This window comes from Prinia subflava, chromosome 10 (genome assembly GCF_021018805.1).
Source record: "Prinia subflava isolate CZ2003 ecotype Zambia chromosome 10, Cam_Psub_1.2, whole genome shotgun sequence".
NCBI classification, from domain to species: domain Eukaryota; kingdom Metazoa; phylum Chordata; class Aves; order Passeriformes; family Cisticolidae; genus Prinia; species Prinia subflava.
In genome coordinates this window covers 16,921,533-16,947,362 of record NC_086256.1, presented here as the reverse complement: position 1 = coordinate 16,947,362, position 25,830 = coordinate 16,921,533, and the positions used below count along the sequence as shown (strand labels likewise).

The following is a 25,830-nucleotide window of genomic DNA, read 5'->3' as shown; positions in this document are numbered from 1 at the left end:
CCAGATGACACAGAATTCACACAACCTATTCCTTCAGGAGCAGCAGTTTGAGCGAGGTCAGCAATTTGGGATGAGACTGAGCTGAGAGTAGCCTTTTATTTTAAATAAGAGGTTTGGACTGTGTTTTATCAAAGATACTGTGAGAAGCAATTAGACACACAAAACCTGGGAAGTCCACTGGGAGTTTTGAAAACACCCACTTGCTAGAGGGTATTGGCCCCATCTGTCTGCTTTCCTAAGTAACAAAGGGTCCACGTATCCAAAGCTGGTTTTGGGGGGATTGCTAGAGAGGCATTCCTGGCTGCCTTTCAGCTTCCTACTAAAATATTCTGTCTCCTCTTTCCTATCACAACCAAACTCATGCTGTGCAAACCATGCAAACCTGGCTGAAGCCATATCCTCCTTAAGAATAAGTAGGATTTTACTTGCAAGCAAGTACATCCAAAAGAAGGAAGTTGCAAGGAAGTTTATCAAAATAATGGAGGAACTCATGATCTCAGCTGATAACGCAGTGTCTCAGTTCAGCTGATGTCTGTGGATTCCCCTTCCTGTCTGTTTCCTGCAGAGCAGTCATTCCACTAACTCATCTCAGTTGAAGACATGGTGACATTTCCTGCTTTCCTCACACAGGTTTTTGTGAACTTTGCTAAACAGCAGATGGAGGATGAGGAAATTCCTTTGCATCCGCGTGCAGCTGGAGCCAGCCGAGAAGCAAGGGTGTCCCCAGCCATGCATCAGCAGGCAGTTGCATAGACTGCTCCTGCAGCCTCCAGGCTTCGTGGTGGCACAGTGCAAACATGTGCCATACCAGAGCAGAGCAAGGGTAAAACAAAGGTTTGCACACTCGGTATTACACTGACTTTTGCACCTTTCTGAGCACTGTGCTCTCAACAACAGCAGCCCTAGCAACAGCCAACTTCTACTGCTCTACCAGTAACCTGCATGCTAACAGTGTCAAAGGAAAGGCAGGTCTTTGCTACAAAATAAAATCTTCCTTTTATTCCTTTATAAGATACGAGTAATCTCATGCCTCCCTGTTGACATGTAACTAACATCAAAGATGGATTCTCTGTTTGGTACTTTCAGGCCTGCAGGTTTTTCTTGTTTAACCCTTACGCCAATTGCTACGAGTCAGCAGACAGGTCCTGAAGCTGAGAGCATTGCCCAGCTTAGAATCACATTCCTGCCATGCTGAGTGCACAGGACTGTCAAGGTCAGAACAGGGCTGGCTGATGGGGCTAGTCCTGGGAGATTGCTTCTCTGTCTCACCAGGCTGCCAGTGAAAACAGACGGTTGTCTCAGCAAGAATGGAAAGAATTAATTCAGAGCTCAGACCCAGATAGGAAACTTGCTTCTAAAAAAAAAATTAATTAAAATGATCTCATACTCATCTTCAAGTTGCCTCAAACAGAGGCCAAATGTCAAAATGGAGAGTATGTCCAAATCTGCCAAAAGTTTTGTTTACTTGCATAGACAAGGAAAGAACTCTCTGTTACTAAACAAAACCATTTTTTTTCTTTCCTGTGACTGGACATTAAGTGAGTGTAAAGTGTGAATAGGGTATGTGCTTTCTACCTCCTCCGAAGGAAAATTTCAACCTGCTTGTACTCCACTCTGCACTCAGTGGGAAATCATTTGACATTTAGCTCTTTTTTCTGGTTCACAGCTTAATTAGTGGAAAAACAATACTGAAAACAAATTCATAATGTATTGCTTCAGTTATCTATCAGATCTAATAATTTCTAAGAAATCTTCTCTAAGATATGTTATACAGAATTAAAATCTGGGTCATGTATTTTTGCTTTGAAAGATATATTTCTTCAATTGATGTAGATTTTTTATAAGGACATTCTTGCTTTGTACTGTACAAAATATTATGAAACTTCAGCAACCAGCTGTAGCCTTCTCTTTTTGGCCATAATTATTCCAACTGGTTTTAAAATAGAATTTATTGCATATTTCACCCTTACAAATAGTTGCAAAAATCTTTCTATACATCTATTTATAGACAAATAAATTACTTATGAAACAAAACAATATCTATGCATTCTCTTCATATTCTAAAATAGCTTCTTTAAAATATCGTTCAGATAGATTTCAATAGCCTTTTTTTACTAGATTTACACAAAACCCAACTAAGTCCCACAGAACATCCTGTGACAAAGAAAACACAGGAAGTCCAAAATGAAGCTCATTTTTCTCCCTGGCTCTGAAAATAGGAAGAGCATTCCTAGACGACTAGCAGTCACTTCATGTATTTACAAAGTGTATTAAAAACTACTTAGAGAAACCTGATGTAAAATGCTGGGTAAAAGGTCGATTAGTATCACAAGGAGATGTTATATAAAAACAGACCAGATATCAAAGATATGGCATAGGTTAGATTGCTTCTGAATCTTATTTACTATGCAACTTACTAATGAAGAAGACCAAAAACAAACAAAAAACCCCAGCACAGGATATTGCATTCACAAATATTACAAATACTTCTTCAGATTCTTTTGGCAAACTAGGGGTTAGACCCAAACCAGGTTTTTGAGATATTGCCTATTTCTTTATTCCAGGAACCATCCATATTCTTTGGTAATGTTATCTGTTACAAAGCACCTGCCTCCAGGCAGCACACTCTCTTCAAGTCAGAGAAGGCAGATCATGCAACTGTCCTGAGGCCAGCTGGCCGTGCTGGCTGAACGGAGCTCTGGTGGTAGCTGGTGTGTCCTCGTTCCAGCGTACTTCTGTCTCGCAGAATGCCACTGCTAAATTAGGAGCTGCTTTTCAGCACACACTTCTCAGGATCTCTGATCCATCAATCTGAACAGACTAGTACAGAAAAATCTAAGTCACGTTACAGTGAACTGCAGGGGCTTTTTTTTTTTGCAGCTGTGCAACGAAGCCTTATTTTTTAAGGTGCCTCTGAGTTGAGAATTCTTGAATGTAAGGAAGTGTAGCTTTCAAGTGCATACAATTTCCCTTAGCAGTGGCGATTCAACATGCACCAAAATCCTTTTCATTAATTCATTTATTTGGCAGGACATTTATGAGGTTTTTCTTCTTGAAGTTCTGTGCAATATTCAAATTGAGCCTTCTTTTCTCACAACAAAAAGGGAATAATTGGCATTCTGTGACTTGGATAATCCTTGAATTCTCGTAAGTAGGTGCAGTGTTTATCCTTTGCCCAGATTGTCATCTGAATGAAGCAAAGCAAGGTGAACAGTCCCACTGGAAGAAAGGGAAAAAAAGATGTATTTCATGATCAGATTAAAAACATGCTCTTGCTGCTGACATCACTTCAGGTTGAAGTACCAAAATATTACTCACCTGGAACACACTGAGTCATGATAGTGAAACTGATCCAGGTCCCCACCTGTTTTGGCCAAGGAAATTTAAAATATTTCTGGTGACAGCATTTGCATTTATCTCTCTATTGATCAAAATAACCTTGTCCTAGTATAGGTAAATAAAAAAATCAAGGTCAGCCAGATCAATTTCTACTGTTAATAACCTTTAGCCAAAAAGGTGAACAGTGTCTTTTTATCACAAACAAAACCTTCATATTTGCTTCCACAGCTATAACAATGACAACATTTCAAGCATTAAAACAGTGTCCTCCTGTTTCTCTGCCTGATTTGTATTCATCAGACCTCCATCACTGTTAGGAATGATAACTTTCTATAGTCCAAGGCCTAGTGCTGTTCTCATTAATATCTGTTGATCTCCACTGAATTTCAAACCTGATGCTGTCCTTCTGTGCAAGAATGAATGTTACACTGAGTTGCATTGACTTTATCTGCTTTTGAACTCAGTCAGTTCAGCTTCTGATTAAGGAATATGAAATGATAAACTGATTAAAGTTTCTAAAGCAGTCACCACCAACAGAAGTGATTGTGTAACTTAAGAAAACAGGGAAGAAGACTTCATCTTATTTTCTCTATCACAATATCTTCTATTTGTCTGACCACTATCTTCCTGCCTGCAATGATATTTCTAGGCTCTTACAAGTCCACCATCCACCTCCATCCCCTCATTGCAACACGTGTTCAGTGGCAATCTCCCTGTTCCTGGCTGCAGAATTTGCCCTGCTTCACAGTGCATGTCTTGTCTAGCAACCACACAGAAGCACAGGCCCGGGGTCAGGGCTGTCTGTGGGAGGTTAGTCACATCAGTATGTGACCCAAGGGAGGGGAGGACGAGCAGACAAATTCTTGTCCACAACCTGATTTCATGGGATTTAGGGAAGGAGGGGAAATGCATTGAGCTGAATGGTTTCAGAGGTTTCTTCAATATAAAACATTCTAAAAGAAACAAAAAATATATTCAGCAAAACTAAAATCTGAACGTCTTGTTTGAAAATACATACCTCATATGTATAGTTAGGGCAAGATACAAAGAAAAACAGCCATGTGAAAGGATTCTTTGTTGGATATGGGATCTTACAGGTTTTGGATCCTATAGATTAGAAAACAAATCACAAAATATTCACACTCCTAAATACATTGTTTCCTGTAAAGACAACCCAGCTCTGCCTACATTTGTGTCTCATGACTGTCAGAGGGACAAACAGGATGTGGGAAGACAGGGTGTCCTCTGGACTCACAAGGGGAATAGGATAGCTGTGAGGGAACCTTCCCTTGCTCACCAAAACACAGCTTGTGGCAGCACTGTTTGCTTTTGCACTGGCAGTATAACTAATGTAACTGCTCCCCCAACAAAATACAGCCTGACACAATAAAGATTGCAGTAAGATAAGAAGTGCTGTTCAACAGTGTGATCACAGTCCTTGCACTGTCTGATTTCCCTTAGAGTCCAATCTTTACAGTGGGGAGCAACCTGTGCTCCCACAGCAGTCACCTGACAGGTGTCAACACTCCCCAGGATCAGGACTTTCCTGAAGCAAAGTAACTGAAGGAGTGAACTGAAAGGCTGCACAAAACTGAAAAATGATGATGCAGTTTTTACCGTTTCTCTGGAGGTCACTGAGGGCAACATGAATGGAAAAATTTCCAGCTTCACACAGCTGCAAGAAAAGGTATGACACCATTAAAAATGTTCTTCCCTTCTGTTTGTTTTTCTTCCTTTTGTTATTTCCTAGGGTTCTTTAAAATATCAAAGAAAAGGAAAATAATCTATTATAAACATAATAAATATCCTGAACTAAGATTGCTGACAGAAGGATGAAATGTCTCCATTCAAATATGAGTCCATATTATATTGTTACATATTTATATTTTTTCAGAAAATGTGGACCCATGTCCAAAAGATCAGATTTATTACTTACATAATCCCCTTGAAATCTAAATAAACCACAGGGAATAGAAGTGAACTCAAGAGATTCTTGCTTTATCTTTTGATCATTCTTATGCCTTTAAAAACATCCACAAAATTATTTGCATAGTCTTGGTTTCTCAAAAGTTATTAAAATCCCAAGAAATATACAGTTTGGTCTCTAAGTAAGTTTTCTTCTCTAGAGTATAATCGATATGAATCATGGAATGTAATTGTCCCAGCTTCTTTCACTGGATTTAAAGACTGCTTCCTCAATCAATTATGAAGAGAGTGTATTGAAATGACCCATTTATATGATTATGGACAGTCTCCAGTGTCTGCAATGCATAACTATTACAGCAAATGACTAGTGGTCAGAGCTTTTGAGTTATTCCCAGCTCTGTGCTTTCAGTTATGAAGTTTCTTTATAAAATGTGAATAGTTTATGACCTCACAGAATTTTCACCCTGGGAAGCTGCTTTGGGATCCTGCAGTCACTGATGATTAGCTTTTCAAAGCAAGTGAACAGCTGATTCTAATTCTAAACAAGTTACACATGCACAGGAAAAGTGTCTGTACAGAGGTACACTTTATTGGCTACACTGACTTTGCTTCTGCATATATGAAATGTTCCTAGGAATTGTGAGAATGAACAGTGACAGAAGAATTTTGAATCATAAAGAAAGCTGTAAACGGGTTTTGAAGCTCAGCAACATAAAATTTTATCATTGGAAATTATCAGCAATATACTCTCTTAGTTGGCTAGTTCTCTGAGATTTATGACCTGTTGTGATTCTTAACACCCAATAAACAGTTCACAAAACAAACTCACTGGCTTTTAAACACAGGGTCACAAACTTGTAAAGATTATGAGAGATCAACCCAGCAGATAAATATCCTAGTCTTGGAATGGACATTGAACCAAAATATTCCTTTGTGTACAAAATCACATTAAAAACTGATGGAATTATCTGTTTTGCATGCAAATGGTCAGCTTTAGTAGTACATCCCAAATGTCCATGTTCTAAGTATCTGCTCATCCTACTCACTCTTCCACTTATATGACAGAAGAAATAAAGCAAAATATTTTAGCATTTCATAGAAAAGGCAAGAAACCTACCAGAAACATGATCACAGCAAAATTTATCTGCTTTTTCCCATAAGCTATTAAAAAAAAAGTTTGCAAGTCATTAGTACTAGTACACAAAGCACATACATAAATACTTAAATCATTGAGGGTTGTTCTGCTACTCACAGGGAGGAGTGTAAAGAGGATGATTGATGTAATATGCAAGCCAAGCTGCAAATCCCCAGTAATATAAGCAGTTCTGAAAAATAAGCAAATTTTCTTTGTTTTAGTATAATCTTTTAGGCCAATATTCACCACAAGGAACGTTGATAACAATGAATCAGGACAATCCTTCAACTTGCTGATAATACAACAAAAAATGGCAGTACTAAGTATGGTAGGTGGGAGCAAGTAACAGGAAATAAGAAAGGAAGTAGTGCTAACAGAGTTAAGATTTCATCTAAAATATCTTGGAGCTGTCAACTTTATAAACAGTTTTAAGAAGTATGATCATATGACTGAAAACAAAATTATCTTGTCTGGCAGGCCACTGAGCAAAGTTGAAGTGCATACAGACTGTACGTTAAAGAGAAACTTGTTTTGCTGACCCCTGAGACTCTAAGACCAGATTTGGGCACTGTCCTCTCTTCTCTGCATATTATTTTGCATCCCTAATCTCCTGTCCTCTTCTCCTTCACCCCATCAGCTTCTTTCTTTCCCATGCTTTAACTTTTCCTGCCTGATGCTTTCCTCTGCACTTTCACTGCAGTTTCTCTCATTTGTCCCTTTTGCTGCTCTCCTTGTGTTTCTGTGATGCAGATTCCACTCTCTAAACTCTGATAACTCAGCTGTCACTAATGGCTGTACTGACTCATTCCTGACCAGTCTCAGTGCTTGTTCACAGGCTTCATCCATGAAAAACGACTTACAATTACAATCTTTACCTCTTATTTGGCCTCCTTGGCCCTGCCTCCCGTGGGTTCTTTCTGACACTCATTGCTGCTTTGGTCTCTTGGTGACACATTATTGTCTCTCCTCCTTATATATGAGGGAGGGAGGCCCTTTCTTGGCCCCCTCATCTTCCTGCTCTGTGCTCCAACCTCTAGGTGCCATTCTCCTCCAGACAGACTTCAACCCTTATCAACAATTCATACATTTGCCTCTCATCACTTGAGTCCTCTTTTACCCAACCTAGTGCCTCAGTTTTTGATGTGTTTAGAGTATGTTTGTTTATCACCTGGACTTCAGCAAGACCACAAATGAGCTCTTTATCTTCCTTTCACCACTTCCTCTTCTCTTTGCCTTATTTGTCCTTGCATCCTTTTTGCAATTTTGAGTAAAACTCTGATCCTCTTACCTTTCTGGTAAAGGTCCTCTCACTCTTTCTGGTCCTCTTATTTTTTTCTTGGCCTTCCAAATAGGTTTCTGTATCTTAGACATTTCTAGGTATTTCTGCTTTCTCCTTCACTGCTTCCTTTCCTGCTCATGCAGGCAAAAATCCCATCCAAGGCTGCAATTTTACTGTCCTGACTGGTTTAACTTTTTTTTTTTTCTTTTTCTTTGAATTTTGCAGTCTTTTCCCCCTGTATAGACCAGAACTGCATTTCTAGCAGTAATACCCTGCAAAAGTGATTACCTCAGCGTCTCCAACCTGCACTAGCTGACTGCAGTGTCTGATGGTGCATTTTTCTATAAATGCTGGTGCCCCCTCATCTGCTGCAAACAGTGGGATCAAACATTCCCTTGCATTTCTACTTTCTTCTTAGTGTTAAATGAACCACTGCAGTGCCCAGAGAACTCAGACAAAATGGACACCCTTTGGGGATGCTGTAATACAAGCACTTAGTATGCCCTTGCTCTGAGATTGGATAAGAGATAACTGAGGAGAAAGAGCAAATTATTAACCAGTGATTACAAATCAGGTGGGACGAATGAGCAGAAAAAATAAATAACTTCCCTCTGATGACTTCATTTTCCCCCAGGAAATGCAGCAGAACCAAAAGAATGATTCCAGTGAGGGACAATATAGGTAATGTCCTATCCATGAACTACTGCTTCCTCCCTAACACTAGCTCCTTCAACAGGCACTTACAATTTACTCACTGCTGTACAAACTTAGGTGGAAACAGTTTCTTGTAACCTTTGAATGGCATCTTCAGAAAAACCTCCTAGCTTCAAGGCTTGGCACAGGATGAAACATATGGCAATGGATTTCAGTGAAGTAAAATTAAATAATTATCATGGCTCAGTCCCCAACAATACATGTTGTAATTAAACTGAACAAATGCTATTCAGCCAAAAACACGATTTACTGCAAGAGTATTCCTCAGTTATAAGAAAAAAGAGCTTTAAGATGAGTGGGGTCTGCCACTAAGGACCTAAACAGTAACACTTGTAAATGTCCAGCTGCCACTTGAATCCTTATTGCTCATACAAATGCTTCCAGTGAGGTTCAGATAGGAGCATACAGACTTCATAAACTGGCTTGGAAAGAAGAAAGAGTTTCTGTGAATCCTGAATAATAAAGCTTTACAACAATCTCTTGTAATGCTGTGGGTCAAGTTCAGATATTGCAGGGATCCCATTAAAAAAATATTCCTAAGTTTCCAAACTTATGGTTAGGACTTTTGTCTTCTCTACTGCAATTGACAATCCATAGTTCTTCATATCCTGCCTATGTTTATTCATGACCAGCATGTACCCTTCTGTTTGTCTTCTTCTATTATCTTCTAGTTTAAATAAGACTTATTCAGATCTAATGTTCTCTTTCCTCCAGATGTTTTTCTACAAAGTGGTGACATCCCTTCCTTTTAGTCACAAAAATGTTCATGGGTAAGGAAAGACCATATAAGAGCAATCATGAGACTAATCTTTGAGGAATTCTACTGATTTTCCCCTATTATTGAAAGTCTGACTGATCCTTTCTTGGCACAACCATAGTTATCTTTCTTAAATTAGTTCCTTTATTACCACATAATTTTTGTATTAACCCCTGTCTTATTCACCCTAAGGAGTTGTTTACTAGGTCCAGATAAATCAAGTATTCTACCTTTCCAATGTCTAGAAAAATCACATAACTTAGAAAAAATTATACTATGTTAGTATGCTCTGTTGTTGGTGAAACTGCTGCATTGTAGGGCATCATTTATTCCTTGTTCCATTTGGGAAAAAAGGGTGAAAATCACATCTCACATCAATTCCCATCTCAGATTTCTGCTTATTGAGACTGAAATGTCTCCTGTGCACATAGCATTCCACTGCACTTAGGAAATAAGCTGTCTATATCTGCGGTGTGTGCAATCAAACCCTGAAATTAAGAAGCTTTGTCTACCACTTGTATGTGATGGAAAAATGGGAAAAGGATGTGATGTTTTTCACACTGGCACAATTTTGGAGTAATACACCAAGGCCATATAAAAGCAAATCAAACCCAAGCATTGCTAAGCAGGTAAAATAAGAACTGTGAGCAACTTTACAGATGAAAGCAAGAGCCACCAACCTGAGAAGATGGAATAGAGGAAGTGATCAGAATGACTGGTACAAATGTCAGTTTTAGCAACAACAGTTTGTTGTAGTTGGAACAAGTAGTTGTCAGAGATGGCAGTGAGAAAAATAATTACCACACTGATTGTTTTTTCAAGGTAAAGTTGCTCATTTATCTGCTGTTCAGCATGTATTAGCTACTGTTGTGTCAAGAACAAGATTTCTGCAAGATCTGTTGTGTCAAGAATGAGATCTGCAAACCTTTTAACAACTCTTGCTGCAGGAAGCACAAAAGATTTCTAGGGAGAATTCTTTTGAAGGGCCACTGCTCCACTACAGATCCTCCTTTCCTGAAAGCACAAAGCTATCACCTGAAGGACCAGAGGCACTGGACAGCTGTAAGGAGTTAGCCACAAGGTAGAGTTCAGCTGCTACAAGTATCACTGCCATAGTACAAATTGGAACTGTCTAAACCCCAAATGTTAAATTTCCCAAATGCTTTTCCAGTTGATACCTCTTGTCTTCCTTAGAATAAGGTGTACTTTGGACTACTAGTGTGTTCTCTGTTGCAAACATTTGTAAAATAATACAGCTTATGCATAACCATACAGTCACTGTACTACTCTGACACCCAGGAAACAGAGCCTGCACCCCAAGAGCTGCCCTGTGCCACAGCAGCACTGGTGACATTAGGGAATGCTCCTGTGGAGAAGAAAATGCAGAACAACTAAGCTGCTTTGCACTGGATCAAAGGTAAATTAAAACTTTCTGAGCAGCTAAGAGAATTTTAGGGGCAAAGCAGATACAAAATGACTGTTACGAAAATAGAATTTTTTTTTTAGAGCAGCTATCCCACCATTGTGCCTGCCAGTACTACCTTTAAAGTTAACTTGTTACTAAAACATTCACATCCAAGGACCTAGCTGAGTGAAAAGGAAGGGTATGCTGAAGGTTTAAAATTCTAAAAATTAATGAGACTTCTATAATATTAATAACAGTATGACAGCATGTGGGTTATACAATAGTAACATTAAGAAATCATCTTAAAGAGCTGCAGCTTTATGGGTGAGATTTGTTGTGCATTGCTACAAAAGCCACACAAAGAAGTCTGTGGTGCAGAGGCAGAGCATAGGCTGGCTAGGCTGGATTTGTTAGGGCATTTATGGAGAGATTCTGACAGTTTACCTTCACAATATTCCTCAGTGGCATAGTCCCACGGGAGAACCGATGAACAAATACTGTTTCAATCAACCTTTTGATGTAGTGGAAAGAATGGCAGATACATGCCAAGCTAGAAACAGCAAGACAAGAGCATTTAAGAGTGCTTAAAACCCAAGTGTGGCAAGACATTTGGAATAAGACTAGAAGAGATACTTCTCAAAGCCTGCAAACAGACTTACTTAACTACTGGGTGTGGACTTGATGTGAACCTTTCATCCAGTCCATAGACAAAAGTCATGCGGAAATAAAACAGAAAATAGATGAACAATGGACCTGTATATTCTATCAAAAATACCTGCAAAAAGAGAGAAAATAATTAGACGACTGAATTAGGTGATGGTCTTTGTGATAATTAATGCAGTGGGATAAACACCTCCACACATCCAGGATGGCATTAAGGGAGGCAGGGAGGGAGTAGAAGGTTTGGGCTCAGGCTATGAAACTGGTAGCCATGCACATAAATATTTTGCAATGATTTGCCTCAGTTGCATTCAAACAGCCATTGCCAGTGCAGCAGACAAAGTATGGGTATGAAAAGATGATAATGGCAGCCCAGAGATCATGACAAATATGCATGCATGTTACATTTATGCAGCTCTCACCCTTCTCTTGCACTCAAAAGCTGTTGCTTTATTTTGGTTTAAAATGTAATTTGGTGAAGAATTTGTCTTGAGAAATAGGACTTCTGCTTCTACTGAATGAATTTTGTTTAAACTGGAAACACAGCTCGTAAGTATTCACAGTGACCCCATCTGTGAACAGTTAGCACAGCAGTTGTCCTGGGAAGCAATAATTTCATTCTATGTTCAAACAAGCTTTAATTGGAATACTAGAAGGAAAATAAAAAGAAAGGAAAAAAAGAGAGGAAACCAGAGAAGCTATTCTCTAACTTGATTTCATTTCGGATAGGTGTGTACTTCTTAGGAACATCACTTTAAATTGAAGTTGACTTTGGACCAAATATTAACAGCTGTATTTTACATCCATCTATAAGTGAGGAAGGTAGGTCCATACCTCACTTACAGAGAAAGAAAGGAAATTGATTGTATTTCTGTCACAAACAAACAAAAACCCAACAACAAAAGAAAGAAAACAAAAAAAGAAACCTAAATAATCCCAGTTCTCTAATGTGTTTAGAGTTATTTTGATACTCAGAAAAGTTGGGTTATTGACTTCCGTTATTATCAGCATTTTCTCTGTGAAGATCAGGTTTGCTTGTAGATGAGAAGCTCATCTTTTTGCTTTGATAATACTAAAGTATTTGTTGGCTTATATTTGAATGAAGTGTCTTGAAGGGCAGGGAGAGCAGAATGCAAAAAAACTATAAATGCTAGAAGCTTTACTCTGCACTGTGATATTCTGATGTATATTAGTGCATGTGTGTGTTGAAGTCTACACTGCCATTAGAAGTTTTTGTCTCTCCTCCTGGCTTTTTTGGATTGAGTAATAGCTGCTTAACTTAGCAGCATTGCATCCAAAGTAAAGATGTGAAGACTCAGTCTTACAGAACATATTGGACTTTTTTTTATTTTACCTTCTATTAAGGTTGTCTTTGCTATTTGTAATCAACACAAGGTTTTATTAATGTCTCATAGCTAATAAATGGTAAATATGCCTTTAAATTATGAGGTACTTTTCCCTTGACATCGTGCTGCTTATTGGAACTAGTGGAATACTGTGCAGCAAGGACCTTCTGAGAGCTGGAAGGGTCATTGGTCACCTCACTGCATAAACAGCAGTGCTATGTTGCCTGCCAAGTGAGTTGTAATAAAATTTGCATTTGAGCTAAGACAGTAAATATGCAAGGTCTTTGTGGATGGCTGCTAATATTACAGAAGTTATCAGCTGTCATAAGCCTGTCACTGGCATCCTGGGACACAGTCACATGCAGACACCTTTTGAAGTCTTTTAAAGACATATTTTATACATTTTCTTGCTGAAGTCACTTCAAGTACTGATATGTGAAGTTGCTCCCATGCCTCTTTGCAGGACAAACTCATAAGAGTATAATCCTAATTTTGTCAGGAGATACACAGGTCCTGTGGAGCACATCACCAAAGGCATTTACATACCTAGTTCCTAATGATTTTTGCAGTAGACATCCATTTGACAACCCTGCATTTTAGTTCTGTAGAGCCAGCCTACCCTGCAGCAGGTTTTCCACTGCTGCTCTCCCAGAGAACTAAATAGGCATTCAATCTCTTACTACTTTCCCTGATTAAATGAACTGAAGCAATGAGGATTCATTGCCTGCATCCACTATCAGAGCAGACATCATGCAGAAATATTGGAGAGAAACAAAAAGTGATGTAAGGATTAGCTATGGAAAACTAGCCATTAAAATGGCTCAGACTTGAAGCAGAGCTCACCGTAGTCCATCCTATCTGTGGCCCTAAATCTTTAAAGTATAAGGTAGCAGTTGTGCCAACAGGGAGGTGCTGCAGGATTTCTTCATCCCTCAAGGACTTTCCTTCTGAGAAGGAAAGAAGTAATTACATCTTAGTGACATTTGAGTCCACTTTGGTAGCATACTAGCTTAATATGGTGCTTTATCTCTGAGACTCCTTGATGTGATGTGGGTTCATTGGAATCTCATTAAACGACCAAAAATATTTACACTTAATTTTTATTTATCCCTGTAATCACATATAAGCCTGGATCCTCTATTCACACCAAAACAGTTAAGAGATTTCTCAATCCTATGTGCCTGCCTAGTTAGTACACTTGCTTTGTCACTGCTAACAGCAGAATTTGTTGATGAGGCAATGTCCTTTATCAGAGTTCTCTGACCTCCTAGTCAGCTACACCTCTCTCTCTCCTCTCTTCCACTCTTCTCATTGCTTGTCATCAGAAAAACAACAGATAGGATAAACTGTGTTTGGAAAACTCTCCTACAGAAATTTTCATTGCCTTTCTTTTCCCAAACAACCAGCTAGAAGGTGATTCCACAGTACTTGAGCTTTTAATGCCTAGATTTGGAGGAATCTCCAGAAGGCCAGCATTTTCTCATGGCAAGTGTCACTGCTGAAATTCGTAGAAGAATGTGACAAGGGAGACCTTCAAAGAAGGAAGCGAGATAATCATACATCTGTTTTCCATGGATAGATTTTACACAATGAGCAAATCTTCACTGGCACACTTTTAAGGGACTTTAAATAAAATTATCCTTAATGAATGCAAAAGAAGAAAGTGTTATATTTTAGCTAAGATGAATTAACATAGTTTGGCAATTAGACTTTCTTTTGTGGACTCAGGCCATGTAAGAGGCTTCTAGTGGCAATACCTACAAGTGTATTAATGAACTCAGCCAGCTGCCATCAGCTTTGTCAGCAATTGCTACGTCCATGGCAATATGTTCTGCACAGCTTCCCTCAAAAGAACTGTAATTCCTGCCTGAGTGCAGAGGATTATGTGAATTGATAGCTCAAACTCACAGCCCTTTTTGGTACTCCCAGCTGAGCATCATCATGGAGATCATTCCACTGCAGCTAAGGGCAGTGAATATCTACAGCCTGTGCTGCCTCTCTGGAAAGCAACAGTGCTCAGTGGTTAGAAAGTGCATTGGAACAATGTGCAAACTCCTGAGGTAATTACCAAGCACCAGGGTGGGACTGTGTTTACTTCCAAAGAATTGTATTCGTTCTGGATTCTCTTCATTTTTCACAGTGCTAATCAACATAGCTGGAAACACATTCTTAAGTGCTGATACCCTTAAGTACACCTTTCCTGCCAGGGCCCTGCTCAGAGTTTAGTTACTCCAGACCTCACAAGTACTTACTTGGATCAAGTTTTATTGACTGCCTTGCTGGATACCACCGAGGATCTGTAAGACCATACAGAATTGTGTGATGTACAATGTTCAGTTTAGATCACCCACGACTATAATGAACACAATACCACGAATGAGCTTCGTTTAAAGATTTTTATAAATATTTATTCAACACTAATATAGGTGATAATTTATGCAGCAGAAAAAAATACAAAGCTGTATCAGGATAGGATAAAATAATTGTACTGAAATCTCACTGTGATCACATTCATGTGCAGGTTATCAGCATTATGCTGTATCTCACGTTTCAAATTATGTAATTTTTTCCTAATTATGTACTGGATATTCTGATGTAATGTGAGCTGCTGTGGAAGTTATACTCACATAATTTATGGAACATCAATCTGATCTCTCTAATTGTAGCATTTGGTTCCACCTAGGCAACAAAAATATTGTAAATATAAGATGCATCTTTTGAAAGACAACTTCTAGGTGTAAGACTATTAAGCCAAATAGGAATATGACTTAGACAATGTAACTATTTCTTAGGGATGTCTAGCATTGGCATGAAGGATTCAAAGAATTATCAGGAAAAAGGCAGGACAATTTTTGACTCCTGTTTCAGAGGCAGTTTCTCTAGCAGTGATCAGGAGTTACTACTACAGCGGTGACAATTTGATGGCTTGTGGGTACCACACAACTGCACCCTCTTAGTAAAGCAACTGAAGTTGTCCTTTTTGCCCAAAAGCTCCTTCTGGAAAAGGATTGAAATACCCTGTAGTCAGCATGAAGCTTGCATAAGCATTGCAAGTGGCCAAGGAAAGGCTACCAGGAGATTAAATACCCTTCATAAACAATAAATTTACTTAAGAAAACTCAGTAATTTCTAAAAAAGTCACATAACCTTTTAAGCAGATTTTTGTTTTACCTTATCTAGGAAGCATAGCTGTTTCTTTGTCTCCCAATCAAGGATTTCCACCTGAGAGGACACAAAATGTTAATTAATCAGTGGCTAAATAACGAGTAAACTCTTAGTTGATTCCCAGATTCATAATCATTGTGACTCTCAGAGTGAGACATCATTTTTCTCTGATCTGTGAACGGAGTTAAAAACCTTCTTGATGTTCTCAAGAGACAGCTTCAATTACCAGGTTCCAAAAGCACTCATCTTGGAAAAAAAAAAAAAAAGCCAAATGAATTGTCTGATTGGATATATTCAGCAGCAGAAGTAGCTAAGTTTTTGATTTAAAAAGTGATCTTGGTATTTTCTTATTCTAGAGCAAAAGGCACAAGTAAGGGGTACAGAAGTTTCACAGGATTCACTAAGGAACGGTACTTTTATGATTCATAAAATCAGAAAGAGTTTGAGAAAAAAAATATATATGCATATAAGCAAATATTCTGAATACACAAAGCTTGAAGATTATTGTGTGTTGTTCCCAGAACATTTTAATTGCGAGGAGAGTGGAAAATATTGGTGGACATAATGAACAAATGCAGCTAAATATCTGGGCTTCACAAACACTAAAGCATTTGTTATAGGAATAGTTAGTGCTACTCTTGCCTCTTAGATCACCTGTTTTATTAATTACATATTAGCATTTTATATTCCAAGCAGTGGTTTAGCTACAGCTCTGAAAATGAAAGAGCAGTTTATTTCCATGATCAAATGGCAGTTTGGCAAAATGTTATGATTTTGATCAACAGCCAAGCAGAAAAGTCCCCAGACATTTCAAAGCCCAGTTGCAGCAGCTCCCTAAACCTCACTGCAGTTGTTGGGGTTTTTATATAAACATCTAGCATTAATTATGTTTGGTATTAACTGGCCAAGAGAATAGATTAGCATTACACTTTTAAATATGATTCCTCACTAAAAATAGGAGTCACAGTCCAGTATCTTTCTCAGAGGGTTGCTTTGAAGAGATCACTTGGTTGGAGTATCTTATTTCCTTCTTTCACTTGTCCCAAAGGGTTCTTTTTCTGTTGAGGCAGCAAGGGAGCACTTCAGCTCCAGTCACACCTATCAAATCTCATCTCCACAAGGAACACTAATATATATGATATTTGCTGCCTGTGCATTGTCAGCTCTAACTGGGACATTAAGGGAGATAAGCACTGCTCCTCCTTTGTGGTATGTAACAAGTATGTGATGGATTGTTAGGATATGTTTTCACTTGATTTTTTATATTTGAAATAACACATTTCCAGATTTAATGTCTGTTTGTGGGAAATCTCCATGGGAAAGCAAATGAAGTGGATTCCTTTCCCAGAAGACTCTTCTTGAAATACATCATTCTGACACTTGAAGTCCACAGAACATGTACAGGGCAGAGAGGGGGCTGTACACCACTTTTTGTCCCTTCTGATGCCAAGTTGCTCCAAGGACTGTTGAAACCTTTGGTGTATCTCAAAGCTCTTTTGTCAATGAATACCACTGGGTGCCTTGCAGACTGCAGCAGTGCCTACATTTTTAGTAGTGTCCTTCCCATTACATACCCAACCCAAATATAAACATTTTTTAAATCAGAATCCCCCAGGGGCAGTTTTAATCTATGGCCTTCAGTGGTTGTATTAGAGAGATATTCTCCAGGTCAGTTACAGTGGTTTAAATATCTTTCTGCCACCTATGGTGTTTTAATTGGGTTGTTTTTGTTATGCACAAGACCAGTCTGAAAATTACAGAGTTTTTCTTTTGCTCTGTGGTTTTCATGGGAGTGGCTGTACAGAAATCTCTGTGAACCTTTAGAATCAATGTGGAAAACAAACAAATAAATCATCCAAGATGTTATTTACTGTTATTTGGTTCTGTTCCAGCACGATTCTTTCAAATGCCAAACTGTCATATTTGCCTATACTGGTGCATGCAAATACCTAAAGGAAGCCTGTAGGGATGATGGATCCAGACTCTTCTTGGAGGTGCACAGAGATAATGGTGAGGGGGAATGTGTCTGGATACAATAGGAGAAAATCCAGACACAAGGAATTTTTTCACCATGAGCTAGGCCAAATACTAGAAGTTGCATAGAGAGGATGTGGAATCTCCATTCTTAGAGACATTTAAAACTAGACTGGACAAGACCCATTGCCAGCTGATCTGGCTGTATCTGCTTTGGGCAGGAGTTAGACTGCATGATTTCCATAAGGCTCCTGCAACTAAAATTGCTCAATCTTTCTTTTTTTTTTTTCTTTTTTTCCCCCACTTCAAACATTTCATTTACTTTCAATTACTTCCAAGATCTAACAAATATCAAACATTCTTTCCCTTTTCAAAAAGATGGATGCTGGAACAGACCTTTAGGTTCCACTCCAGCCCATAGCAAATTGTGCAACAACAGAGTGAAAGCAAGGTGACTGTTTCCTCTAACTCTCACGTCTCTTAGATTTATCAGAACATCCCCCAGTTAGATGTTCCCTGAAGAAGGAACAGAAAAGCCTGATCCAAAGCAAGAAATGGTTGTTCCTGAACATCCTGGCCAATCCCATGAAACACCATGGCACTGAACACAATGTTTCCAGCCTTGAGGCACAGCACCAAGGCAGTTAATGTATTGGTTGGCAACAGTTTTTAGGTACCCGGAAAATCTGTTCTTGGAACACTTACTGATGGGTATCATCTCTTTTAAACATAAATTGTTTGGCTCAGAGAACTTTAATTTCATTGTGTTTTCAAAGCATTTAGCACAATAGGACACCAACTGTTGGCCTGCATTAGTGCAGTAAGACAGTCGACTTATTTGGTGAATTTTTAAAAACATTTTAAACTACAGCTTCTCTGAGACTACTTAGAGTAAAACTGAATCAATAGGCAGATTTGTGCAAGACATTAAAAATTCTTTTGTAAGTGACTACCAATATATATCTTTGATGCTTAGAAAACAAATTTGTTCAACTGCATAAGGATTAAAGATCGATAGCGTCATTAGTAAAGAAAAAAAAATTGATTCTTAATGTTTAGAACACAAACAGGTTGAGGGCAAAGAATAATTAATATACAATATAAGCAGAAAAAACTACATTCAGCTGTTAATTTTTTATTCAGAAAATAAAAAGGTAGAATAAAAGAGGGGAAAGTATTCATAAGGGAAAAAGAGCTGGGCAAAGAAATTAAAGAGAGTTTTTAAGATGCAATGTCTCTGTAATAGGATTACAAAAATATAGTAATGAATTCTTAAACTTTAAAGCCATAGCTAAAGTGCTAAAGGATCAACAGATCTTCAAAAATGATGTGATAAGTATTATGGAAATACTGACACATTCATCATGTCTGTGCATCCTAGCAGTTCGATTTGAAACCATTTGTAATCAGCAGATTGAGTAAATTTGAGTGAGACTTTATAAGCACTGACATAAGCATATATTGTATTGATTTTTTTTAAATTACTCAGTTAAAAAAAAAATTATTTCATAGTACAGGAATCAACCAGCTTGAGAAAGAGCAATGGAGAATGAATCCTCCCTGAACTGTTAGAATGCTTACATAAATTAGTTTCTTTGAATTTAACTCTAAAAAACCAATCCAGTGGTTGCCACAGTCCTAACTGAATATTTCTAAACATTTTTCCTATAGAATTATTCATTTTCTCTACCTCTGACTTTTCTGGTAGACTATGTTCTTCCTGAAGGGAGTAAGCATGCCTTAGTGTGATCTCACACTAGGGCATACAAGAATTTTCTTCAAGTCAAGAGTTAAGCCAAAGGGAGATTGCTGTAAGTATACTAACACTGAAAATTCTGTTTGTGCTGCTGCTTTACAATTGACTCTCAGTCTGAAGCTTCTCTTGCACTGAAAGGTACAAACTGTTGCAGAGGATGGGTCTAAGGATCCATCTAGAATTGGCTCTTTCTGAAACAGCCAGCAGCAGGTGACTCAGAAAAGGTAATAAAACAGAGCAAGAATATAGTGACTGAGGAAAGGGGAGAGACAGACACAGTGACTTTGATTCTCCTGCACCAGAAATGCTGCCTATGTATTTAATAACGTTTCATGGATTTCTTTCCTCAACTAGTTTACCCATTTGCCTTTTAAACCTGTGCAAATAGTCCTGAGGCAAGGGAGTCTCACAGCTTAGCCACACGCTATGGGAGAAATTCCAAAACCAGAACTAAGGCAAACATTCAACCACAAAGCAAACTTTCATCATCTTACCTGTGGAGTGCTGAATCTTACTCTCAAAGTAGCTCAGCTAAACAAATCCTTACCTCTGAAGCAATGGCTCATATTTCATGAGACTAGAATCTTATTGCATTATTTCACTGTATCGCCGTATAAAGAGATACGGTGATGCCCATACTCAAAGGGTTTTCTAAAACAAATTTTCACTTTTGTAGACTTTAGGTGTCTAACATTTACAGGTTCACAAGAGATACACTAAGTATTTACTCCTCAGCTTCCTAAGTTTTATTCTTCTGCAAGCCAGAGAGCACCAGTATTTGACCTGTGCTGACGTTCATACTGCATTTTTACTTCTTCCACCTGTTTCCGATTTGCTCGTACGACATGCTCTCATCTAAATCCCCCAGGATATTGATCCAGTGAGCATCTTTATCCCAAGGTCAGCACAATGCACAGCATTTCGATTCTTTCCAAATGAAACTAAACTGTCAGCAAAGGAGGTGATCTAGTTCTTCATGCTTTACATGTTATAGTTAGACACACTACCAGGAAGTGGGAAAATTGCTTTGGAATGTCTTATGCCATTCCCAATTTCTCCCACAGGCAGACCAAAAATTACAGGCAGGAGAGGACTTCAGTGAAAAGGGCAAAGAGAAAGCCTGAATTTCTGTATCTCTGGGCTCCTTTTATCACTGCTCCCTTCTATTGTAATTCTGTTCAGTATTTCTCTACAGTAGATGCCTTTTGGGATAGCAAACAGCAAAGAGATAAGGGTTGAAGTAAACTTGCACACCCTGACCAAATTGTCCTACCTGATCTTGGACCTGGATGCCTAACCCAAATACATTGCAAAATCCAAGTTGCTTTGTGAACCTGGGCCTAAGGATGATAACAGGTAGAGCTACAAATGTTCATCCTTCAGAAAGACAAATCCATTTACATAATTCACAGAGATCAAATGAGTCAGCATAAGAACAGTGAGGAAGGAAAAGGAAGGTCTTTTCACTTGGGGTGGGAGGCTGATTTATTTTTCAAGAAAGGAAAAGTCATTGAAGCTTTCACAGTGAATTCTGGCTCCTGAAAATCTACGAAAACTTTCCAGTTTTTACTACTATGAGATCTTTCAGGAGGATACCCAAGATGAAAAGGAGGGTCCATCAGTTAATACCGACTCGGTGAGCATTCACTTACGCTGGCTAACACAGAGCTGCATGCTGCCAATTTCCCAGGCATACTGAAAAGTCACATCATTCACTGAGTATCACTGTCACTACAGAGCACATTGGAGTGCCTCCATCTGAGAACCTCAGCCAGCTTTAACTCAACACTAAGTAGACATCCAGGTTTTTCAACATCACTGCAGAGCCTTTTCCTTGTGCAAGAGAATACTCACTGCCTTGGGGCTTTAGTTTATCGTGGTTATTTTCTACAATGGCAATATTCAGGTAGAAGAGTTATACAAAATCTTTGTGAAATCACAATCATATATCAGCACTGTGATTTGCATTATCAAACGTATGTATTTCTAGTTTCATTACTACTCTTTGTGCATTATTTGGTGTAAGGATGTCAAAATATATATAAAGTGTATGCTTTTGACATGGAATTGAAGGAATTGAAGAGGTGGGGGGCGTTTTTTTCCTTTGAACCTAGAAGCATCAAGAATGAGTCTGCTGTCTTTTCATAGGGCTGGAAGACTGGAAGGAATGGGAGGAAGATTGGAAACCCTGGAATTTTAGAGACCTTATACAGACAGGTGAACTTACAAAACTTGTATTATTTAAAAAAATATACTTCAAAAAGCTCACTTTTTTCCTAATATAAGACTTTTAATTTCAAATATAGCCTTCATATTCTGAGTAGCTTCAGGTTCTTCCTGCCAATTAATGTTTCACTATCATCTTCTCCTATACAAAATTAAGTTTCTCTCTCAAGCTTCACAGAGAAAAGAGACAAATTGCTATGTTCTAAGTAAAGCAGTACAACTGAATATTGAAGTTTTGTTAAGTGTGGGGAAAAGTAGTGAGAGAAGACTAAGGGATAATGTTTGCCCTGTCATCTCATCTCTTTCTGTGATAATAATTTTTAGTGTTACTTGTGAAAACAGAGCAGATGTGTTCAAACAATAGGGCAATTTTCAGTTGTCCCTTTAAATGACTGTTCAAATATCTCATATAGGGCCTTGTCTTTCTGACAATTCTTGAAGGATACAGCATCGTGAAATGTTCTGCAGTCCTGCTTTTAGCACTTGCTCTCAGTGTTCTTACTCGAGGAGGCTTTAGACAGCATAGCTCTGAGAGGGAGAAGCCTTTGTAACAGGAGCTGAGACATCTCAGCCATGCCAGCCAGACAGCAGTCACCACCCCCCTTACATTCAGAGGCTTTTCATCACAGACAGAAGAGGGAGGGAACTTTAAATGCCAACAAGGGAGGCCAGTGCATTATTGCTTTTGGACTGTACTGCACATGTCAATTCAATCTATCATCAGGGAGTGAAGATTCAAAAACACTTTTGGGTATCACTGCTCACAGAAGGTACTTATCATCAAACCAGTTAAGGAAGCAAAAGTACAAGTGTGGCTCCTGTGACACTTATTTTCTACAGTATGAATATATTTGTTCAAGGATCTTTTCTCTAGGAATTTAGAACACCATACTATTTTCTTTATATGAAATGCTTTTGAAGACCTAAACCTGTCAAGTAAAAAGAAACTGTACAGTTCATTAGCCTAACTTCAGAGCTGTACTGGAGACATTTACATCTGAGCATGTCACATAGGCATCCCTCATATGGAAAGGAGGAAAACAGGCACTGTTAGGATAAACGGTATCATAAGCTCTGAAACAAATCTCAGATAGGTCAGAAGAGTTATTCTCTATGCAGCTTAGAGAAATGAGCACTCCTAAAGCACATTAATCTAGATACAAGTCTCTATCATACATCTCTCAGTCTTTGGAGTTGAATCCCCTCAAATTATCAGGTGCAGTATCTTCAAGTATACGCATATTTATTTATAGTTGCCCTTGAGAAGCTTAGAATCTATAGTTGCTTGAGAAGCTTCTTCTGAGCTGTTAGAGATTAAAAATGAGGTGAAAGTCAAAACATACCAACACCTGAAGTAAACGTGAGTTTGGTGATTGTGAAGTGATTTGTGATTCTCATTAGGAAGCACCACAGAAAAACAGTAAAGGGTAAATGGTGTATTAATTATTATATAATAATTATATTAAAAATGTATAGGGGAAAGTACAAATTTATACAAATTTATTCCTCAAAGAGGGAATGCTAAAGTTTATAACATCAATAAAGATTCTGCCCACCCTCCCCAGGAACTACTGAGAGAAGTTGGACACTCCTCTTTTTACATAGCTCAGCTTTTAATGTGTGGTGGGGAAAAGCAATTCTGGATTCAAAGTCACTGAATTTGTAACAAAAGCAAATCAGGGAGAACAGTGCAGAAAGCAATAGGCAACTGCACTGCTGGTGCTACTTAGGCAGTGTTTGTCTACGTCGTACTCCTGAGACAGCTCACACAATGGATGAGCTGGGCAAATCTGTTTCCACCCATTATCTGCTGTAAAAAAAAAAGGACTAAGACATACAAGGCTGACATGTAAATTCATGAATCATGCTGAGTTTGCATTAGTGTTGCTTGAACACAAGATCTTGATTTAGGACTTAAAAGACCTGGATCTCCTGCTGTTGTCCTGCCTAGTGAGATTGAACAGGTCATTCAACTTTTGTGTATTTCCCCATCTGCAAAATCAGGTAACAATAACGATGTCCGTGCTTTTAAGGTCTTCTAGTAACTAGTGCTCTTCAGGAGCTCAAATAAGTCTGAGGCAGAAGAGCAAACCTGAAGTGACTGAAGGCAATCAGGAGGGTATTACACTTGTGCTTGCTCCTGCATTTGGGTCTCACAACAGTTTTGAGTTCTACCTCACTGCTAGAAATCTATGAGGCAGTAAAAGCTTGGTTGTTTTTCCTAAAAAAATCCTGGAAAGTCAACCCTGCTGAGGAAAATGCACAGTGCAGGTGCCTACCTCATACCCAAAAGAGCTATAGGCAGTTTATTTGGCTGAATTGTGATGTCCAGATCATTTTTATAGTTTTGAAAAGTAAAATCTGAACTTTTAGGTCATGTTAAGTTACTAAAGGAATGAACAATTTTCAGATGGGTTTGGATTCTATTTGTGTTATAACAACTGCTTTGTAATTTGTGCGGGGGGAGGAACATTCCTCCCCCTGTGCATTTTATTTTTTTAAGGTAAATCGTGATTGAGAAACTCAAGTATAATCCTGCAGAAACACATTCAGGATTGCTGTCATTTAGTTTGTACAGACCTGCTTTTGTAATACAAGCCGCTCTTAAGATTTTTTGTATTAGCCAGGCTCACTAATTCTAGCAAAGAGTCGGTGTGGCTGTTTATGTAAGCGGATGAGATGTTACCCTTGAAGCTCCCCAGGTGCACGTTACTCTGCGCTTTCTGTAAGCACAGGGAGCTGACTGTACTGAACTCCGCCCGGCTCTTTTTCGTTCCCCACTCAGGATGGAGCGCGCCGTGCTAGCAGAGGCCCCCGGCCGTCCCTGCCGGGCAGTGGGCGCCGGGAGCCGTCCTCTGGGCCAGGGCACCAACTCCCCCGGCGGCTCCGTGCCGCCCGGCCGGGCCGAGCCGAGCCGAGCCGGGCCAGGGGCGCTGCCGCCCGCGGCCACACCCGGCCGGAAGGCAGAGCGGGACGGCTGCCGGCGGGGGCACCGCGGCTGGCGACGGGGTTTGCCGAGAAGTTGGGGACAGAAGGTGCCGAGAACATTCCTCGCTCTCGCTCTCTCCGTAGGGCTGCCAGACCCAGCGCAGGCTGCCCGCGGTGCTGCCATAGGCAGGACCCGCGGGAAGCCCGGAGCCATTGATCCGGCGCCTCCGCGGACCGCCGGGAGCGCGCCGGGAAGCCCGGGGATTCCCCCGCCCCGCTCTCCGGGAACACGTCCGAGGAGCACCGGGGACGAGGGGATCGGGAACGGCGAGGGGAAGGAGAGGACGGGGCGGGCGGCAGCCTCTTTTGCCCCCTCGCCTCAAGGAAACCCCCGGCGAGCAGCGTGCCCCCCCGAACCCCTCTGCCCGGCTCCGGCGGCGGTCACTTCCCGGAGCGAATGGCTCCGGCTTCCCGGTGCTTCAATGCAGATGGAGGGGGAAGAGAGGGAAGCCCGCCGGGATCCCGGGCAGCCCCGTCCACCGGCGGCAGGATGCTGCGGGACCTGGCCCGGGCTCGCCTTGGCCGCCCCCCGCCCCCGGCGCCGCCCGCACCCACCTCGAAGAAGCCGGCTCTGCCGCCCATTCTGCGGGCACCGCCGCGCCGCCCCCGCCGCCGCCCGCGGCCCGTTCCGCGGGGCGCCGCGCTCGGCCAATCAGCGGCGCGCGGACCCCCGCCCCGCCCGGGCCGGGGCCGCTGCCCGGCCGAGCCGGTGGGCGGCTGCTGGCAGCGCCGCCTGCCCGGCCCGCCGCCGGGCCCCGGGCAGCCGCAGCAGTGCGGGACCGCCCGCACCTCGCGGGCGCCAAGTTCTGCAGCTCCCGTGTTCAAAACTGAGAGAGAAGAGCAGCGCACCGCCGCCGGGAGTGACATTCCATTCGGAAGGGTGATTTATTTTTCTTTGAGAATTACCGCAGGAAATTAATTTTTTAAGAGCTGGAATATCTTAATAAGATAATTTGCAAAAATGCAACTGATCATGAGCTAGAAAACATCCTCCTTTCTTTCTTTGATAGTTTACCTGATGTTTCAGGGGTGATTGGACTGACAAAAACTCTGCTGAGATCCCTTCTTCGGTGATGTGTTCCTGCCACTGCTCAGGAGTACACGCATGGTATAAAGCAGTACAGAGCTGACACTGTTTTTCCTCCACCCAGTCTTCATTA

General features: G+C 40.2%; 2 protein-coding genes and 1 long non-coding RNA gene across 4 annotated transcripts in view; 2 read left to right on the top strand and 1 right to left on the bottom strand.

Annotated features, from left to right (window-relative positions):
- The window catches only part of ABCA4 (ATP binding cassette subfamily A member 4), a 67,851-nt gene extending 65,814 nt beyond the window's left edge, over positions 1 to 2,037 (top strand). Inside the window, exon 50 of the mRNA XM_063407533.1 lies at positions 631 to 2,037. Within this exon, the coding sequence (XP_063263603.1) occupies positions 631 to 753 (123 nt within the window). The 3' untranslated portion in view covers positions 754 to 2,037. The remainder of the gene's footprint in view (positions 1 to 630) is intronic.
- On the bottom strand, positions 1,935 to 25,674 carry TECR (trans-2,3-enoyl-CoA reductase). 2 transcript variants are annotated; one of them, XM_063407529.1, is made up of 13 exons: positions 25,226 to 25,674; positions 15,733 to 15,783; positions 15,189 to 15,240; positions 14,814 to 14,858; positions 13,405 to 13,508; positions 11,215 to 11,330; positions 11,000 to 11,105; positions 6,518 to 6,590; positions 6,383 to 6,426; positions 4,957 to 5,014; positions 4,358 to 4,446; positions 3,319 to 3,364; positions 1,935 to 3,219 (listed from the first exon to the last, which is right to left on the bottom strand). In XM_063407529.1, exons 1-13 carry the CDS (start codon positions 25,535 to 25,537, stop codon positions 3,092 to 3,094), a joined length of 1,224 nt encoding a protein of 407 aa, XP_063263599.1. In that variant the 5' UTR covers positions 25,538 to 25,674; the 3' UTR covers positions 1,935 to 3,091. The 2 variants fall into 2 exon arrangements, with proteins under 2 accessions (XP_063263599.1, XP_063263600.1); XM_063407530.1 differs by having other exon boundaries at positions 3,085 to 3,219; positions 3,319 to 3,444.
- LOC134555678 (uncharacterized) lies at positions 4,455 to 21,592 on the top strand. Its single transcript, XR_010081470.1, has 3 exons — positions 4,455 to 5,026; positions 10,450 to 10,567; positions 19,409 to 21,592. It is a non-coding gene; the product is annotated as an uncharacterized LOC134555678 (long non-coding RNA).
- Positions 25,675 to 25,830: the final 156 nt, after the last annotated feature.

Excerpts from the sequence above, each read along its gene's own strand:
- TECR (XM_063407529.1), bottom strand. The coding sequence starts at position 25,537 with ATGTCACTCCCGGCGGCGGTGCGCTGCTCTTCTCTCTCAGTTTTGAAC. Across the intron at positions 15,784-25,225 it reads GCAGAGCCGGCTTCTTCGAG|GTGGAAATCCTTGATTGGGA; the intron begins GTGGGTGCGGGC and ends GTGTCCTCTCAG. Across the intron at positions 13,509-14,813 it reads GTCAATAAAACTTGATCCAA|AAGGAAAGTCCTTGAGGGAT; the intron begins GTAAGTACTTGT and ends TTTCCTTCTCAG.